The 19396-nt window shown below is 42.6% G+C and overlaps 1 protein-coding gene across 1 annotated transcript; it reads right to left on the bottom strand.

The window, feature by feature from the left end:
• Positions 1 to 11368: 11368 nt before the first annotated feature.
• On the bottom strand, positions 11369 to 14329 carry LOC115208717 (lengsin). The gene is made up of 4 exons (XM_029777031.1): positions 14145 to 14329; positions 13104 to 13767; positions 12796 to 12962; positions 11369 to 12632 (listed from the first exon to the last, which is right to left on the bottom strand). The coding sequence occupies exons 1-4, from the start codon at positions 14187 to 14189 to the stop codon at positions 11418 to 11420; spliced, it is 2091 nt and encodes a 696-aa protein (XP_029632891.1). The 5' UTR covers positions 14190 to 14329; the 3' UTR covers positions 11369 to 11417.
• Between the last annotated feature and the right edge of the window lie 5067 nt (positions 14330 to 19396).

Genomic DNA, 19396 nt, shown 5'->3' with positions numbered 1-19396 from the left:
GGGGGTAGAGATGCCGACCAGGAGTACCTCAAAGCTGAACAACTCAGTAACTTTCTCTCTGAAGAGGAGGTCATCTTCATTTTGGACAATGCAGAGTTGCCAGTCCCAGAGGATGAGGATTATGAAGCAAGGAAACGTGAAAGTGAATAAAATGTCAGAGCTCCCTCGACTTACTTCCCCACTGAGTCAGATGAGGTTCCTGACCTTGACCTCGGGGGGCCAGAGGTCACCAATGAGAACGTGGAGACAAACATCAGCCTGCTTTTCCACCCTCCCAAACACAACTCACCGACCATCAAAGAGATGATACGTAAACAAATCCAAGACGCAAAACAGGTAACGAGGCACAATAATATAATTTCATATATATATAATCATATGATATAATCAATCATTTGCAGTGTCTGGTATTTACTGTTATGGTTTGTACAAATACACATTCCCGGTTTGAATTGCCTTTTTCACACAGTAGCATTTCCCACAGGTGCACATATTGAGAAAAAATGTATGTTCAGTTAAATGTCTGTGGCATATCAACCACCTAAGCCTGTCTCAACTTGAATCGGTTTCAACGTAGGCCTACTGAAATGGTAGCATCACACGTCATGACTGTTTGCCAGGCTTATTGTTTTCTGAAATGTTTCCACTCATCATCCTTACAATTGGATATGTAATTCCAGAAGGTTATGAAAGAGTGTGTGCGGATAACAAAAGTAATTGTTACTTCTCAAAACGCATATACTGTGCTGTACAGACAGTGCACTTTTGAATACCACAATTACTCAATGTTGGGGAAGCTACTCTGAAAATATAGTTTACCAAGCTACCAATTACTTCACACTGGAAGAAGTTAAGCTACACTGAAGCAATCCTTAAGAAAAACATTTTACTTACCTAAAGTTACTTTGAAAAAGTAGTTCACTACCTTCACTACGATCATATATACATCTGAAATGTTGTTGACCCCAAATTGCAAGAACAGATTACTCTGGAGTCAGATGTATAATTAAGCCTATTAAACACAAAAAGTGAGAATAAGGCACATGAAAAGTGTTTCGTGAGAATTAGGCAGGGCTGATGCAGAAAAAGAAATTAAATTCTTGCCTACTTCACCCATGTTTTATTTTAGAAAAAAAAGTAGTGTGAAATTCCAGTAGGTGTAACGGCTGTCTGAAGAAGTAGACCAAGGCGCAGCATGTTGAGTGCTCATATTTAATTTTAATCGAGACACTTTGAACAAAACAAGAAAATGACAGCCAAACAGTTCTGTCAGGTAAAATAAAACACTAAACAGAAATTAACCACCCACAAAACCCAAAGGAAAACATGCTGCCTAAGTATGGCTCCCAATCAGCAACAACGATATACAGCTGTCCCTGATTGAGAGCCATACCCAGCCGAAACAAAGAAATACCAAACATAGAAAAAAGGACATAGAATGCCCACCCCAACTCACGCCCTGACCAACCAAAATAGAGACATAAAAGGATCTCTAAGGTCAGGGCGTGACAGTACCCCCCCAAAGGTGCGGACTCCGGCCGCAAAACCTAAACCTATAGGGGAGGGTCCGGGTGGGCATCTACCCGTGGTGGCAGCTCAGGAGCAGGACGCAGACCCCGCTCCACCGCTGGCTCACCCTACTTTAATGGCTCCCCTAGAGCGTGGTCTCTTGCCGCCGACCACGGACTGGGGACCCTCGCAGCGGGCCCCGGACTGGCGGGCGACTCTGGCTGCGCCCGGCTGGCGGGCGACTCTGGCTGCGCCCGGCTGGCGGGCGACTCGGCAGGCTCCGGACTGTGGGCCGTCTCGGCAGGCTCCGGACTGTGGGCTGTCTCGGCAGGCTCCGGACTGTGGGACATCTCTAGACGGGGCACTGTCGCCGGAAGCTCTGGACGGGGCACTGTCGCCGGAAGCTCTGGACGGGGAACTGTCGCCGGAAGCTCTGGACGGGGAACTGTCGCCGGAAGCTCTGGACGGGGAACTGTCGCCGGAAGCTCTGGACGGGGAACTGTCGCCGGAAGCTCTGGACGGGGAACTGTCGCCGGAAGCTCTGTACGGGGAACTGTCGTCGGAAGCTCTGGATGGGGACTTTCCGTAGGCCTGGCTCTGGGCGCAGGCACAGGACTCACCAGGCTGGAGAGACATGCAGGAGGCCTGGTTCTGGGAGCAGGCACAGGACTCACCAGGCTGGGGAGACATGCAGGAGGCCTGGCTCTGGGAGCAGGCACAGGATAGACCGGGTCCTGGAGACGCACTGGAGGTCTGGAGCACACGGCCTGCACAACCCGTCCTGGCTCGATGCCCACTCTAGCATGGCACTTGCGGGGGGCTGGCCTATAGCGCACCGGGCTATGAGCGCACACTGGAGACACCATGCGCTTCACAGCATAACACGGTGCCTGACCAGTACCACGCTGCTTCCGGTAAGCATGGGGAGCTGGCTCAGGTCTCCAACCTGACTTTGCCACACTCCCTGTGTGCCCTCCCCCAACCATTTTTTGGGGCTGCCTCTCGGGCTTCCTTGCCAGCCGTGTTCCCTCATACCGTTGCCGTTGGTCCTTTTCTCCTGCTGCCTCCGCTCTTCTGAGTGCCTCTACCTGTTCCCATGGGAGGCAATCCCTTCCGACCAGGATCTCTTCCCAAGTGTAGGATCCCTTTCCTCCTCTCCACGCTGCTTGGTCCACTTGTGGTGGGTGGTTCTGTAACGGCTGTCTGAAGAAGTAGACCAAGGCGCAGCGTGTTGAGTGCTCATATTTAATTTTAATCGAGACACTTTGAACAAAACAAGAAAATGACAGCCAAACAGTTCTGTCAGGTAAAATAAAACACTAAACAGAAATTAACCACCCACAAAACCCAAAGGAAAACAGGCTGCCTAAGTATGGCTCCCAATCAGCAACAACGATATACAGCTGTCCCTGATTGAGAGCCATACCCGGCCGAAACAAAGAAATACCAAACATAGAAAAAAGGACATAGAATGCCCACCCCAACTCATGCCCTGACCAACCAAAATAGAGACATAAAAGGATCTCTAAGGTCAGGGCGTGACAGTAGGTAGCTATACCACTACATTGCAAAACAAGTAATTAACTACTGAAAATATTTTAATTTAGTTCAACTACCACCAAGCTACTGAAAAATGTAATTAAATTACTAGTTGAACTACATGTAGTTCACTACTCCCCAACACAGTAATTACTACACAGAAAAAGACATGAGGCACCTTTTCAGATTTTGTGACCAAGTTCTGAGACTTCTACTTTCAATAAACCTCTGCTGTTCACAAAACTGATCATTAAGCGTGTTCTTAATCCCTTTCCATTATAGGTTATTGCTATAGCGATGGATGTCTTCACTGACGTTGATGTTTTTAAGGAGATTGTCAATGCGACTACTAGGGGAGTGATGGTCTACATACTTCTTGATGACTTCCAATTCAAAAGCTTTCTGAATATGGCTAAGAGCGCAGGTGTCCAAATCCAAGATCTAAAGGTAAGGAATTATATTTGAAATACTTTGCAAAATGCCTAGTGGTTAGAGAGTTAGGTCAGTAACCGAAAGGATGCTAGATCGAATCCCCGAGCTGGCAAGGTAAAAATCTGTCATTCTGCCCCTGAACAAGGCAGATAACCAACTGTTCCTAGGCCGTCTTTGTAAATGAGAATTTATTCTTAACTGACTTCAAAATTAATACAAAATAACAAAAACTTCTGCTTTGTCCAATGAAATACCACAATTTTCTACACATAATGTGTGTATAAAAAAATAAGACCTTTCTAATATTGAGTTGCTGTCACGTTCGTTGGAATGATCGGACCAAAGCGCAGCGTAAGTAGCGTTCCACATCATTTATTAATAGTGAAACTTAAGCAAAGACAAAACAAATAAAGAATAAAAGAACCATGACAACAATGCAGTGCTAACAGGCAACTAAATATAAATAATATCCCATAACCCACAAGTGGAAAACAAGCTACTTAAGTATGATCCCCAATTAGAGACAACGATTACCAGCTGCCTCTAATTGGGAATCATACACAATCACCAACATAGAAAAACAAACCTAGAACCCCACATAGAAATAATAAACTAGACTAGCCCCCCAGTCACGCCCTGACCTACTCTACTATAGAAAATAAAAGTTTTCTATGGTCAGGACGTGACAGTTGCACACCCTTTTGCCCTCAGAACAGCCTCAATTAGTCAGGGCATGGCCTCTACAAGGTGTCGAAAGCGTACCACAGGGATGCTGGCCCATGTTGACTCCAATGCTTCCCACAGTTAAAGTCAAGTTGGCTGGATGTCCTTTGGGTGGTGGACCATTCTTGATACGCATGGGAAGCGGTTGAGCTTAAAAAAAATCCAGCAACGTTGCAGTTCTTGACACACTTAAACTGGTGCGCCTGGCAACTACAACCATACCATTTCAAAGGCACTTAAATTGTTTGTCTTACCCATTCATCCTCTGAATGTCACACATACACAATCAATGTCTCAATTGTCCCAAAGCTTAAAAATCCTTTAACCTGTCTCCTCCCCTTCATCTACACTGATTGAAGTGGATTTAACAAGCGGCATCAATAAGAGATCATAGCTTTAACTTAGATTCACCTTGTCAGTCTATGTCATGGAAAGGGAAGGTGTTCCTAATGTTTTGTACACTCAGTGTATATTCACAAATGAACTGTATGAGCTTAAAGTCCTTATTAAATTGTATTTATTTTATTTATTTAACCTTTATTTTATCAGGGCGTCATACTGAGACCAAGGTCTCTTTTAAATGCATAGCAGGAGTTTGTCAGGCATGACCTTTTAACTATTGGCAGGAGTCTTTGCGGATTAGCAATGACATTTGCTCCACACCCTTGATGGAAATGCAGTAGTCATTTACCGGTGTGTCTATTTCCCCTGAAGCATCATCAGTGTATTACAGTTTTTCTCGATTGTTTACACACATTTTCTGAAAGCATGCCTCATATTCTCAGAACTCTACACACAAATCAAAAAACACACACACAATGGGCAAAACCCCTCAATTCTCCAGCAAAATGAAACTTTACATTCAAAACAATGTTATTTCTTATCAAAATGGTATTTTTTTTTCAAATGACACACACAAACCATCATATGAGTAGACATTTATAAGAACCAGTTGAACACTGATGTGCTCAATGTAAAACACTGTGATGAATGGAAAACACTTCTTCTCCATTCATCATAATGACTTAGGCCTTTTTTTGGTTCAGTGTTGCCATTACTACAGTCAGTACATACATAAGTGTGTTGTAAAATATTTGAGAATATTGTTTTTATACTCAGAACACACAACTACACGGTAACAAATATATTTTATTTTTCCCACAAAAACAATGTACACAGTGTACATCCCATTCCCAACCAACACAAAATTGCACATACAGTGGTCTACATACAAAACAGAATAATTTAATGTATACAGTTACAGTAAAAAAAACTTTTTTTAAAATAAAATATGCTGCATCCTCTCTTCTGTTGCGGTCTGGCCACAGCACCTCATCCACATCACAAGCAATGTTTTCCCTGGCCAAGCAGCGGGGGAAATATCGCCTAGCATGGCAATTCCAGCCATGAAAAGCATCAGCTGCTATGTCTCCACATGCGTCTTCCATAGCTTGGAGAAGAGGTACACACGTTTGTGGATTTCGGTCATACACTTTCCATCTCCAGGCAGAAAAAAGTTCCTCAATAGGATTGAGGAATGGAGAATATGGAGGGAGATAAACAACTAAAAAGCGTGGGTGGGCAGTGAACCAGTTACGAACCAGAGCAGCCCTGTGGAAACTTACGTTGTCCCAAATGACAACGTACCTGAGCTGCTCTGGGCCATCTAGCTGATCTGGTGGAATGAGTGTGTTGTGTAGGGTGTCCAGGAATGTGATCAGATGGGTGGTGTTGTAGGGGCCAAGGGTAGCATGGTGATGGATGAACAATGGCACGCTGGCCGATGATATTCCTTCCCCTCTTTCGTATTTTTGTGAGGTTGAATCCAACCTCATCAATGAAGATGAACTGGTGCTCCACTGCAGCCACCTCTATCTCAAGGACTCTCTGAAACACACATGACAATATCAGAAATAGACAGGGAGTGGTCACTATTGTGAAGCACAATCATTATGATTACAATACTGAAATATGTATAATTTATACAGTGTTGAGAGTATGCATCAATTGTGGGATTGTATAGGACTCACTTGCACATAGTTATATCGCAATTCTTTGACTCTTTCTGAATTGCGTTCAAATGGCACCCTGTAGACCTGCTTCATCCTGAGATTATTTCTGCGCAAGACACGGTCCAGTGTTGATAAGCTTACCCTATCAATATTTTGAAATATCTCATTGTTTTCTATTATTTTTCTTTGTATTTGCCGTAATGTTATGCCGTTATTTTCTAGGAACATGTTCATGATTTCAGTTTCTTGTTCAGGAGACAGAACACATTCCCGACCACCTTGTGTTGGTAATCTTTCAGGTCTGCCAAACAAATAGTAAAATACTGTAAATAGAAAGTAGGAATACATTTCCCAAATACTTGAAACATACTTTATTTTTACAGTCCTACAGAACAGTCCACAGGCAATACTGTACTACTGTACTCATTGAGTACTGTATTGATATGCAGTACTGCAATTTTCTAGTGAGAGTAGATTTCTTACCTATTCTCATTTCGGAATGTCCGGATGATGGATGCTACAGTGTACCTGCTCAAATTTGGCTGTACTCTTTGCCCAGCCTCCCTCATTGTTAGACCATGGTTGACCACATGATCAACCAAAGTGGCTCGGATCTCATCAGAGATTACGGTCCTTGGCCGTCCTCGTCCTCGTCCTCGTCCTCCTCCTCCTCCTCTTACTCTCACTCCTCTGGCTCTGCCTCTGTTTCCAATGTTGGCATCCATTGCTCCAAAACAGAAGAGCTCACCTGTTGCCCTTTTATGCTAAAGCTCTGATTGCTAATTGTAAAACTGTGTGATGGGTGTTTGCCCATGTGATGAGTCAGTGTGCATATTTGAATGGCAGTGTGTTCATTGTGAAAACAAGAGATTTTCTGCATGAAAATTGTGCCAAATGCAAAGAATTGTGTGTAGTGTTTTGAAAAAAGTGTGTTTTAGAACTGCAATTTGAGTGTATAGCAGTACTAAACTACAAGCAGGAATTGTGCTTGTAGTTTAGTAGAATTGGTTCAGGGGGTTGGTGCATGAGTTACATGTTGTGGTCATTGTGTCTCAAGTACCAGTATTTGTGTGTAAACAATTGAGAAAAACTGTAACATGCTGGATGTCATCAGCGGGTTTATTTCATGAGGTTTATAGCACAGTGCCAGGCTTGTTCCTGTTACAAAGTGTCTTTACCCTTTGTCTCAATTGGATAGATCGATAACTTGTTTTTGAGCAAAAACAAAGTTTGCCAATGAAACGTGAAATGTCTTTGTTGTCTTGCTGTAATTCTTAATCATTCCAAACCAATTTTCTGGTTGGCCTCCTGTCAATGCTTTTGGGGATGGTTGTCAAGTTTGATAAGGTTAGAGTTGTAGAAGTAGTGGTGTGTGTGTGTGTGTGTGTGTGTGTGTGTGTGTGTGTGTGTGTGTGTGTGTGTGTGTGTGTGTGTGTGTGTGTGTGTGTGTGTGTGTGTGTGTGTGTGTGCGAAAAATAAATGGTGAGAGATTTTAGCTCAGTTCTTCTGTCTTGTTCAGAACTTGTGAGTTCGAACAGTGAAAGGACAGCAGTACATGTGTCGATCTGGAGCAAAGTTCCCTGGATCTTTGGAGCAGAGGTTTCTATTGGTGGACTGCAAAACAGTGTTGTACGGTGCATACAGGTATGTCTAACCAACAATGTCCCCTCTATTGCATTTAAAGCATAAATATGTTCCCAAAATCTTCCTTATATTTCTTAAATACAGTATATTAAATATAATATTATACATTATATAGCATACTAACATTTTCTAAAGTCTTCATGGAGTATAATATATACTGCCCAAAAAAATAAAGGGAACACTTAAACAACACATCCTAGATCTGAATGAAAGAAATAATCTTATTAAATACTTTTTTCTTTACATAGTTGAATGTGCTGACAACAAAATGACACAAAAATAATTAATGGAAATCAAATTTATCAACCCATGGAGGTCTGGATTTGGAGTCACACTCAAAATTAAAGTGGAAAACCACACTACAGGCTGATGCAACTTTGATGTAATGTCCTTAAAACAAGTCAAAATGAGGCTCAGTAGTGTGTGTGGCCTCCACGTGCCTGTATGACCTCCCTACAACGCCTGGGCATGCTCCTGATGAGGTGGCGGATGGTCTCCTGAGGGATCTCCTCCCAGACCTGGACTAAAGCATCCGCCAACTCCTGGACAGTCTGTGCTGCAACGTGGCGTTGGTGGATGGAGCGAGACATGATGTCCCAGATGTGCTCAATTGGATTCAGGTCTGGGGAATGGGCGGGCCAGTCCATAGCATCAATGCCTTCCTCTTGCAGGAACTGCTGACACACTCCAGGCACATGAGGTCTAGCATTGTCTTGCATTAGGAGGAACCCAGGGCCAACCGCACCAGCATATGGTCTCACAACGGGTCTCTGGAGCTCATCTCAGTACCTAATGGCAGTCAGGCTACCTCTGACATGATGTCCCGCACATCTGGGACATCATGTCTCGCTCCATCCACCAACGCCACGTTGCACCACAGACTGTCCAGGAGTTGGCCGATGCTTTAGTCCAGGTCTGGGAGGAGATCCCTCAGGAAACTATCCGCCACCTCATCAGGAGCATGCCCAGGCGTTGTAGGGAGGTCATACAGGCACGTGGAGGGCACACACACTACTGAGCCTCATTTTGACTTGTTTTAAGGACATTACATCAAAGTTGGATCAGCCTGTAGTATGGTTTTCCACTTTAAGTTTGAGTGTGACTCCAAATCCAGACCTCCATGGGTTGATAAATTGGATTTCCATTGATTATTTTTGTGTGATTTTGTTGTCAGCACATTCAACTATGTAAAGAAAAAAGTATTTAATAAGATTATTTCATTCATTCAGATCTAGGATGTGTTATTTTAGTGTTCCCTTTATTTTTTTGAGCAGTGTATATGTCTGAGCACTCTGTGACATCTCAACAAGGCAGTTTATGGATGCTATCTCCACAGGGCAGTCTAGGAGGGACATCCCCACGGGGCAGTCTAAGAGGGACATCTCCACAGGGCAGTCTAGGTGGCCTAAGCAACTTCTGACCCCAACTGACCCTTGCTAGATTGAGGGAGAGTCAGACGAGATTGGAAGAGATCAGACGGAAAAGGCTCAGTTTACATGAGTATGAGGAACCTGTCAGCAACTTAAGGCCAGGGCAGAGCCAGGATTTTCTCAGGCTGTCTATTTTCTCTACTCTCGATAGAGCTAAAGGAAGGTCGTCAGAGAGAGGCCTGGATAAAAGGCACAGTGCGGCAGAGCTAGCAGGCAGCTCCGAACACAGTTCTAATCAGGGACCATCCAGCCACAGAGAGGAACTCACCCCAGGAGGTCAACAGGAAGAGGGAAACAGAGTTGAAGAACAAAAATATAAACTAACCAACTTAAGTGACGCACAAAGGTCTGTCTCACAATACGATATCACGACTAAGACCCAGAGGAATCCTCTTGATGACTGGTAAGAGCCTCTCTCCAGGACAATGTCGGCAGCCCAACTGGGAATACAACTAAAGGAACCTTTGCTCAAGCCCTCCAACTTCAGACCAACTGGACCTAATGTGGAGAGATCTAAAGGGCTAACATCTTTGATTGGAATACCAGAGGAGAAGGAGGGCCCCACCAGGAAGAGTCAGGAATCCACTGACCAGCTGGCCAACCGCTCCGACTTGGTGCTCTCCGCAGACAAAAAGAAAACACGCCAAAGTGTGAATCCATTGAAACCCAGAACTTCTGTGACATCAATAAAGAATATAGTGCATGCCGATGTTTCAGTGGAGAAAATGGTGGAGAAAACGCCACACAAGGTAGAAGGAGCAGAACTCCAAAGGCAGAATTCATTCAGATCCACACTTCAAAGGATAGGTTCAGTGAGATCAAAGCATTTAGTGCAGGCTGACATTTCAGCAGAGCAGAGAACCATCTCAGATCCTCCTGGAAAACCGTCAGCTGTGGGACTTACTACATCACCCAAGGGTCATTCTCCAAGCCCTTCCAGGTCATCACACAATGCGGCTGGCACTGAAACAGAAAAAGAACAACAACATAATTCTCCCAGCCCAGCAGGTAAATCATCCTCTCCTGGGTTAACTACTAGCTGGGTTAGAAAGAGCTTTAGAAAGAAATGTGAAGCGGACAAGAACCCCCTGAGCTCCACAAACACTGTGGAGAGTCAAGCATCAATTCATTCAGACACCAGGCGGAAACGAGCATATAGCCGGTTTGAGAGTTTTGTTTCATTTGACAACAAGCCTTCTGATAAACCGACAACAACCACTGCAAACGGATATGACTCAGACAAACACAGGAGTTTGTTTGTGATACATCCCTCTGTTAGTTTCATACACAGCTATCAGACTGGAACTACGCCTAATGAAAATAAGCTTGGCCGATTCATACAACAGGTGGGGAATCTCATCAGCAAGAAGTAAATGAGTAAATGTTGTCTATGATCTAGGCAATAACAGCACTGTTCTATGACAGGGTTTGTATTGTAAATTAGACTGTAAGTCTTTAGGGAATTTGCATGTATTTTTTGCACTGGTTATGGGATATATTTTATTGGAAAAAAAAATGTATATATTGGAATGTTCTAATATGGCAAGTGTGCGGATTCTGATAAAGCAATATAATTGTTATTCGTTATTTGTGAAATAGTAATTTAGATTGTCCCTTAGTTGTCAATCAAATACCCCAAACGTGAGTATATTACTGTCCTTTGTTTTGAGTTCATTGTAGACATTTTGTTTTAAAAAGTGCATACATGCATAGGACAACATTTGCTTCAATATAAGGTACCCTGTGTTCTGTGTTCAGCTATACATGTAAAATAAGTTTCAATGTCAGTATTTAGTGTAAAGTGGCCAGCTTCCTTTCATACATTTTCCCATAGCACTGTAATAGGTTGAGAATGTTATTTATGTTTGTGTACCATGCTGACAGCTGTCTACTGAAAGGCATTATAATTCAAGACCCAAACCCCAGATATTCCTACTCTCTTTTAAATGTGATAATTCATTTTCAATTCATTTGGGCCCTGCACACAGATGTTGATATTTCAATCATGTTTTTATTGTTTTCTGTCAAATATGGAATAAAAAATATATATATATTGAAAGAAAGCATTGTGTGAATTCAATCAATCCATTTGTTTAACAGGAATCTGACTGTACAATATTGAGTACTTCTATATGAAATATTCCAGACATTTGTTTCTCTCTGCGTCCAATTCTTCAGTCTCAATCTCAAATTGCTTCAGAGCAATAAAATACTGCACAAATGGTTCTCCCAGCGCTCCGCGAATCACATGGTCTTCGCTCAAAGCCACCAGAGCGTCCTCCAGCTTCACAGGGATGGCAAACTGCTGTTTCCCCAGCTGGGTGTGGGTGGAGGCCCTGGTCAGACCTGTCTCAGCCGCCAGGTTGCGTTTGATACCGTCCAGTCCTGCCGCTACGGTGGCCGCCAGCACCACGTATGGGTTAGCCATGGCCGAGCCCAGCTTGTTGTCGATATGCGTCTCCCGCCCGCCGTGGCATTTTACATTGAAGGCGCTGCTGTTGTCGTTGTAGCCATAGGTGGCGTAAAGCACGTTGCGCTTGGGGTCTTTAACCTTCTTGGCAATGTGGCTGCGGCAGCCCAGCCCAGGGGAGAGCAGGCAGCTCAGGGCGGCCGAGTGGCTCAAGAGCCCCGCAAGCCACTTCCTGCCAATCTCCGACAGCTCCCCTGCGCCGTGGTCCCCGGTGTGGAAGAGACTACGTTGTCCGTTGATGTCCCAGAGAGAGTGGGAAAGCACCCCGGCGTTGTACAGGCTGTCGTCGGTGAAGAAGCTGGCGATGTAGCTGTATTTCCTCGCCATCTCTTTGATGCCAGTACGAAACGTGAAGGCGGTGTCGGCGGCAGCGATGCCAAACTCTGGCCTCAAGTTGATCTCCATCTGACCGGGCACCATGGCTGAGGCCAAACTGTCCACGTCGGCCCCCATGAAGTACATCCCATTCACCAGCTGCTGGAAGAAGGGCAGGTCGTGGTTGCTGGCCAGGGTGGTGGCAGGGAACAGCATGGTCTTGGGGCCCACCCTGTCGGGCGCGCCCAGGACACAGCACTCGTAGGTGAAGGAGGAGTACAGGGAGAAACCCATGCTCTGGAGCTGCCCCATCAGCTGCATGGCGATGAGACGGGGTGCGGTACGCAGGGGGCTGCCGGTTATCATGCAGGGGTCACAGATGACCCGGGCCGTCTGCTCTGCCCACGGCAGCACCCTGAAGGTCGACAGGTCTGGGATAAGCAGCACGTCGCTACTGAAGTTGGCAGGGTTGTTGGCGTGGTCCACCTCACAGCTCTTAGGGCTCAGGGTCAGCTCTAGGTAGCTTCTTGGCATCGGCACCCCGTATACTGCTTTCTCCTGTAAAGATAAAAAAAGGTTTACATCATGGGACTTTTCCTATAGGCAAGCATAACCACTGAGCAACCATTTAAACAAATAGCATTAAAACATTGTGGGTTGTCTCGATACACTATAGCTAGTACATTTCAGGATGTTTGTGTACTGTCTGTGAGATGATTACATGAAAGAAGCGGACTGGCACTGTCTTAGACCGGGACACCCCATGGAGATCTGTGGCCTCGAAGCGGACAAAGTTGATATTCTCCCGGGCAATCTGCTGCTTGATGTGCTCCATGGCTGAGACAAAGCTCTGAGTCCCAGACTTATCCATGTTGTCTTTACTGTTATCTATGAGAAAAAGAGCCAAAAGCAACTATCATGCCTGTAAAAAAAGATAGTCGCTTGTGATGGAACTACTTTATTAGCTACAAGTTTCTACAAAATAAGAATATAAACTTTTTGATAAATCTAATCCAAAACCAGACTAACCTCCACAGTTGGCACTGCTGCTCTCAAACGTGGACGACCGTACTTCGGATTGCCTGTTTGCTCCAGTCACATCTGACCTGTATGAGGTTGACGAGTCCATACCGGAGCCAAGCTGGAGGGAGCTGCTGTCCCTGGACCTGGACACCCTCCTGGAAGCATCAGAGTGGGGCTTGAAAGTGGTGAAGGAGGACTGGGACTCCGGCCGTCCATCTCCACTGTTGGTCCCATGCAGGTAGGTGTAAGGGGCTGGGACACCCCCCCCCTCCTCCTTCCCCCGGGCACCAAGCATGGAACTATCCTTCAGGATACTCTTCAACTCATCCATGGTCTGTCTGGAGACCCCCACCTCGCCCTTTGGGCTGTAGGTGCAACCCTCTCTGGACCACTCCACCCTGGAGGGGGGGCCCTCATCCTGCCTGGGCCGATCCCTCTCTGGAGACACAGAGGGCCTGTGGGAGTGGGGAGAGGGGCCGATAGAGATGATGGTGGGGTTGCTTTCTGAGGGTCTGGGGCTGCTCACGTAGTCAGAGTGGTGGACTATGGACGGCCCCCCTCTGTCCCAGTCCACTGGGGCCACGTGTTTCCCACTCACCTTCACCCCCTTCTTCTTGCCCTGGCTCATTCCACTGCCATCTACCTGGTCTCTGAGCCTACTTGAGCCCTCCTGGAAACACCACCCAACCACCAAAAATATACAGTATTTGTATGTACTTTTCATATATTTATTATATAGTTATTAATAAACATATATATTTATTAATATATATATATATATATATACACATTTTAATACTTACAACAAATAGATTACAGTTAAATTAAGAGTGCATTTGTTACACCATATTAAAACAAAAGGAATGGAAAAGGAACATTTTTTGTATTTTACCATTTTCTTTTTCAGATTATGGAATAGTGATGTCTTTTACATTTCTTCAATTCAGTTACCATTCATGGGTAAAAAGAAACAACATTGTGTCCAAATCCAAAACACCATACTGGGATTTACAGGTCTAAAAAATATAAAAGAGCTAGAGATGTTACCTCGAGAACGAGATCCTCTGAGTCATACATTCCTTTTATACTCATTTGTGAGTTTTGACCTGAGATTTGAGTGCCTTCATTTGAAACCAGAGCTATGCTCGCACATTTCTTTTATGGACAATTGGCACAATGGTGATGGATTGGAAAATTCTCTCACCGCACCCATGGGCACTCCGGTTGTACACTGGTATCCACTGACAACTGGTAGAGACTGAAACACTTCTGCTTTCACCCCACTGGCTATTAACATCCACGATTCAATATCCCCCTTTGTGTCAATGCAAAGGGAGGTGGAGACAAAAACACACAGCTCAGCTATTTTGTTTGTGCCTCCAATCATGACATTCAGGCAGTTTCTAGAAAGATGCATTTAGTTCAAAAGTACTGAGAAACATTAACATATTTATCAGGCATCTACAATAGATGTTGTAACTCTAACTTTTTGCTGATATAAACTATTTTATGGTAAAGAACTAGGCTACTGTCTGTATGAAATAAAACTAGATTTGATATGGCTTCACAAAACGTTTATATCAACACTGGGACCAAATATGCTCTCTGTTCTATAATAAAAATATGTTTTCTATCGTGAGATTAGTTTATATTTAGATTCATTTGTGCAACATTGGCATAGGACCTAGAATGAATTTAGTGCTCATCCAGGACACTGTAACAACTAGATAACAACTTTATTACAATATTATTAAGAACAACTATACAACTATATTATATCATAAAATACTTTTCACTGAAATAGCTAATAAGATAAACATGTGTTTGTAATATAGACTGCAATACAGCATAGCCTAGCTATAGCCTACTTATAAATTCCTACAAAATAGTGCATTTTACATGCTAAGATGTATGCATCATGATGTGTAGAATTCCGGTCACTCAACTTTTGAAAGAATACCCTATTTGTTGCCACATAGGCCCTAAATGATGTTTGTCACTAGCTTCTATTTATTTACCTTTATTTAACTAGGCAAGTCCGTTAAGAAAAATTCTTATTTACAATGACGGCCTACACCGGCCAAACCTGGACAACGCTGGGCCATTTGTGCGCTGCCCTATGGGACTCCCAACCACGGTCAGTTGTGATACAGCCTGGATTCGAACCAGGGTGTCCGTAGTGACGCCTCAAGCACTGAGATGCAGTGCCTTAGACCGCTGTGCCACTCGGCGCTTGGGCTGGTCCAGACTGGACAAAATCTGAAGCAAACATAGACGTCTATGATTGGTTCAGATTTGGTCCAGACCGGACCAAAAACCAATGTCCGTGGATGTGGAAATCAAGGCCAGTCCGGACTACACAAAAAAAAACGGCCAAAAGGCATTGGCATCAGTCCGAGCTTACTGAGGTGTAGCCTACAGTGCTGCCAGAAATCACATTTAATGTACGCTTATCTATGTGGTAAGCCTACCGTTTGTAAAACACCAACAAAAAAACGTCCGGTCCGGACAATTTACGGATACAAACTTGAAACCTCTGATCATGACAATGGGGTGAAACTCCAGGATGACAGTTGTGATTATCCATTCCATATTGTCCATTTTACTTTGACATGTCCTGTTTTGGGGATATGTTGCTTGTTAACATGACAGTGCATTTTTTGGGGGGGATGTTGCCTCTTTTACAATGGGGGTCAATAGGAAATAATGTTGGTTTTCCCCAATTTGTGGGCGTGGTCAAGGGGAATTCCTTATTATTACTTGAATGCCGACTGAGACAAAAGCTTAAAAATTAACGAATTGATGTATAAAGAAGGTTTCCTGCTAATGCAGGAATACCTACATGCAGGAACACCCCGATCTGCGGGCTGGAATAGCACCCTTCTCACGGTAGGGTAGCCTAGTGATTAGAGCGCTGGGCTAATAACCGAAAGTTTGCAAGTTCAAATCCCCGAGCTGACAAGGTGCAAATCTTTTGTTCTTCCCCTGAACAAGGCAGTTAACCCACTGTTCCTAGGCTGTCATTCAAAATAATAATTTTTTCTTAACTGACTTGCCTAGTTAAATAAAGGTTAAATATTTTCAACTTTCATTCAAAACCAAAATTGAGGCTGATTTCAGCATCTGGAAAATATATATTTTCAATGTCTGGAAAATAAGTATTTTCAACATCTGGAAAATGTGTATTGTCAACTTTCATTCAGAACTGAAAATAAGTATTTTTTCAACATCCACAGAAGATGCCTTTCAATGTCCTGGAAAATATGTCTTTTAAATGTACAGAAAATATGTATTTTCACCTCGCATTAAGAACCTAAATTAAACCAAACCTTAACGTTGTCACGTCCTGACTAGTAAAAGGGGTTATTTGTTATTGTAGTTTGGTCAGGGCGTGGCAGGGGGTGTTTGTTTAGTGTGTTTTGGGTTTTTTGGTTTATGTTCTATGTTTTTCTAGGTTTTCTATGTCTATGTTAGTTTTGTCAATGACCTCCAATCAGAGGCAACTGTTTGTTGTTATCTCTCACTTGTGTTTGTTGGGTGGTTGTTCCTAGTATAGTCTGTGCACCTTACTGGGCTGTTTTTGTCGTTTGTTTTGTTCAAGTGTTTTTTTTCTTCAATAAAAGTAAAGAAGATGTTCAATATACCCGCTGCAGTTTGGTCCACTCCTTACGACGACCGTTTCAAACGTCTGGAAAATACATGTTTTACACGTCTTTTCAACGTCATTTGCTTAGTTAGGACGATTCTATTTTTTGTGGGGGGGAGGGGTCTCTTCATAGCATATCATACGAATTGTAATTCGTAACATATCATACTAAATGGATGATTGACATCCACAAATTAATACATACCATACGAAATGTAACATTTCATACTAAAGGGAGTGTCCCTTTATTCATGTTCAGAGTAATAAGAAATGCTCTGAGGCCAGGCTGTAGCTACGGTAGATAGTGTCCTTCGCCCCCACTTGTGGAGCACGGGTTTCTCCGGAACACAGCAGGCGGGAGGCGGGGGCGACCGGTAGACAGTGTCTTTAACCCGCCTGTTGGGCACTGTTTGTTTTTTTGTTTTTTTTAAGGGGTGGATCAGCTTAATATTGCGAAAAGATTGTTGCTTCCATCAATGTAATTGTCTGCATCATTTACAATCCCCCATATATTTTGGGGGTAAATATATATATCCATATACATACACGTATGCATACATATACACATATATACATACACATACCTATATAGACATACTTTTTTAAGAATATGCCTTTATTATTCCCCGCAAACCCTACCACCCTTCCCCCAATTGGAGTAAACTAATAAACACTTAGGCTTCTACCTTCAGTTTATACATCTTATACACATTTTACAGACACAATCTATTTTACAATAGTTATATTTTGTTTGTTTTTAGTCCTTCCTCCATTTCTGATGTCCATCCAGTTTGATTTCTATTTGTAACTGTGCTATTTCACAACATTTCTGAACCTATATACATTTTACAGACCCCGGATGTTTTACATTGGTTATCTTATTAGTCCCACCCTTTAGCTCCATTCAACCCCTCCCATCTATCTCTCAACATCATCCATTTTGGATTTCTATTTGGCATATATTTTTCAACTGTGCAGTGATGCTTCACAAAAGTATTGAACCTTTCTATTCCCATAGCTTCTACAGATTGTAAATTAAAAATAAACATTTTTGCTAAAATAATTATTATATTATTGATTGATTGACTATTGCTTTTCAAATCACCCAGTATTGCTATCTGCAGGGTGAGTTCTAGGCAAATGTTGCAATTCTTCAGCCATTCCTGGACCTGTGAACAAAAACGAGCTAAATATGGACAGTACCAAAATAAATGATCTAATTACTCTGCCTCCTCACAGCAAAATCTGCAGAGCTGGGAAGATTGTATCCCTATATATATAACATTCTATTGGTTGCAAGAATTTTGTATAGTAATTTAAATTAAAAAATTCAAAGTTTTGAATCCCGGTGTTGTTTTGCATATCAATTCATAAACCATGTGCCATGGAATGGTTACATCGAAAATCTCTTCCCAACTATTTTGCAATGGCACAGCTGTCAGTTTTTTGGTCCTTAAATGAAATTGGTATATGTTTTTATTTATCACACTTTTCTTTAACCATTTATGTTCTTTAATACAGGACCGACATACAAGTTCCTTACTTTTTTCTCCTTCGACTTGCCTCTTCCATTTTTGTGGTAATGCTGCAATTAATTGGTTGTAATTTTGGGTAGAGCAGGTATTTCCATATGTTTGTGTTAGCTGCATGTGTGACATAACTCCACCAGTCCTATTTATGATATCATTCACTAAAAGTATACCTTTTTTCAATTTCTTTGAAAATTACATTTCTTTTAATCAATTAGTATATTTGAGTTTAACCACAATATTTGCTGTATTATTTGTGCTGTCTTTTCAGATGGATTCCTTTTCAAACAACCGAAAGTGAGCAGGTGTAATCTGAATAAAGGGAAAAAGGCCATTCTTGAACATAGGATGAGACATTCCTACCAATTTACTAGAGAACCAGTTTGGATTTAAGTATAACTTCTGTATAACTGATGCCTGATGAGAGTTCTAATGCTTTAATATTTAATAATTTCTGCCCTCCGAATTCATATTCGTTATATAAATAGGCCCTTTTAATTTTGTCTGGCTTGCCGTTCCAAATAAAATTTAATATCTTTTGTTCGTATAATTTAAAAAGCAGGTCACTAGGTGTAGGCAAAACCATAAGCAAATAGGTAAACTGTGATATGACTAAAGAGTTAATCAGGGTGATTTTTCCACAAATAGACAGGTATTTTTCATTCCATGGTAACAAGATCTTATCTATTTTTGCTAACTTTCTATAATAAAAATGTATTGGAGTGAGATCATTTCTTTCTTTTGGGATTTGTATACAGAGTATATCCACATCTCCGTCAGACCATTTAATTGGTAAACTACACAGTAATGTAAAATGTGCATTCTTTTAGTGATCCAATATGTAATAGTATACTTAGCATAATTTGTTTTAATCCAGAGAGGATAGCAAAAGTATCTAGATCCTCTATGAGGCCGTGGAGAGATTCTAATTGTGGATTTAAAAGAAAACATGAATCAGCGTACAATGACACCTTAGTTTTTAAGCCATGGATTTCTAATCCCTTAAAATTAGATCAAACAATAACATTAACAGCTAACATTTCGATGGCAATAATAAATAGATATGCCGATAGTGGACAACCTTGTTTTACTCCTCTAGATAGTAAATAATGGCTACATCTCAA

This window comes from Salmo trutta, chromosome 14 (assembly GCF_901001165.1).
Source record: "Salmo trutta chromosome 14, fSalTru1.1, whole genome shotgun sequence".
Taxonomy (NCBI): Eukaryota; Metazoa; Chordata; class Actinopteri; order Salmoniformes; family Salmonidae; genus Salmo; species Salmo trutta.
The sequence above is the reverse complement of the archived record's forward strand: the minus strand, read 5'-3'. Positions and strand labels throughout refer to the sequence as shown.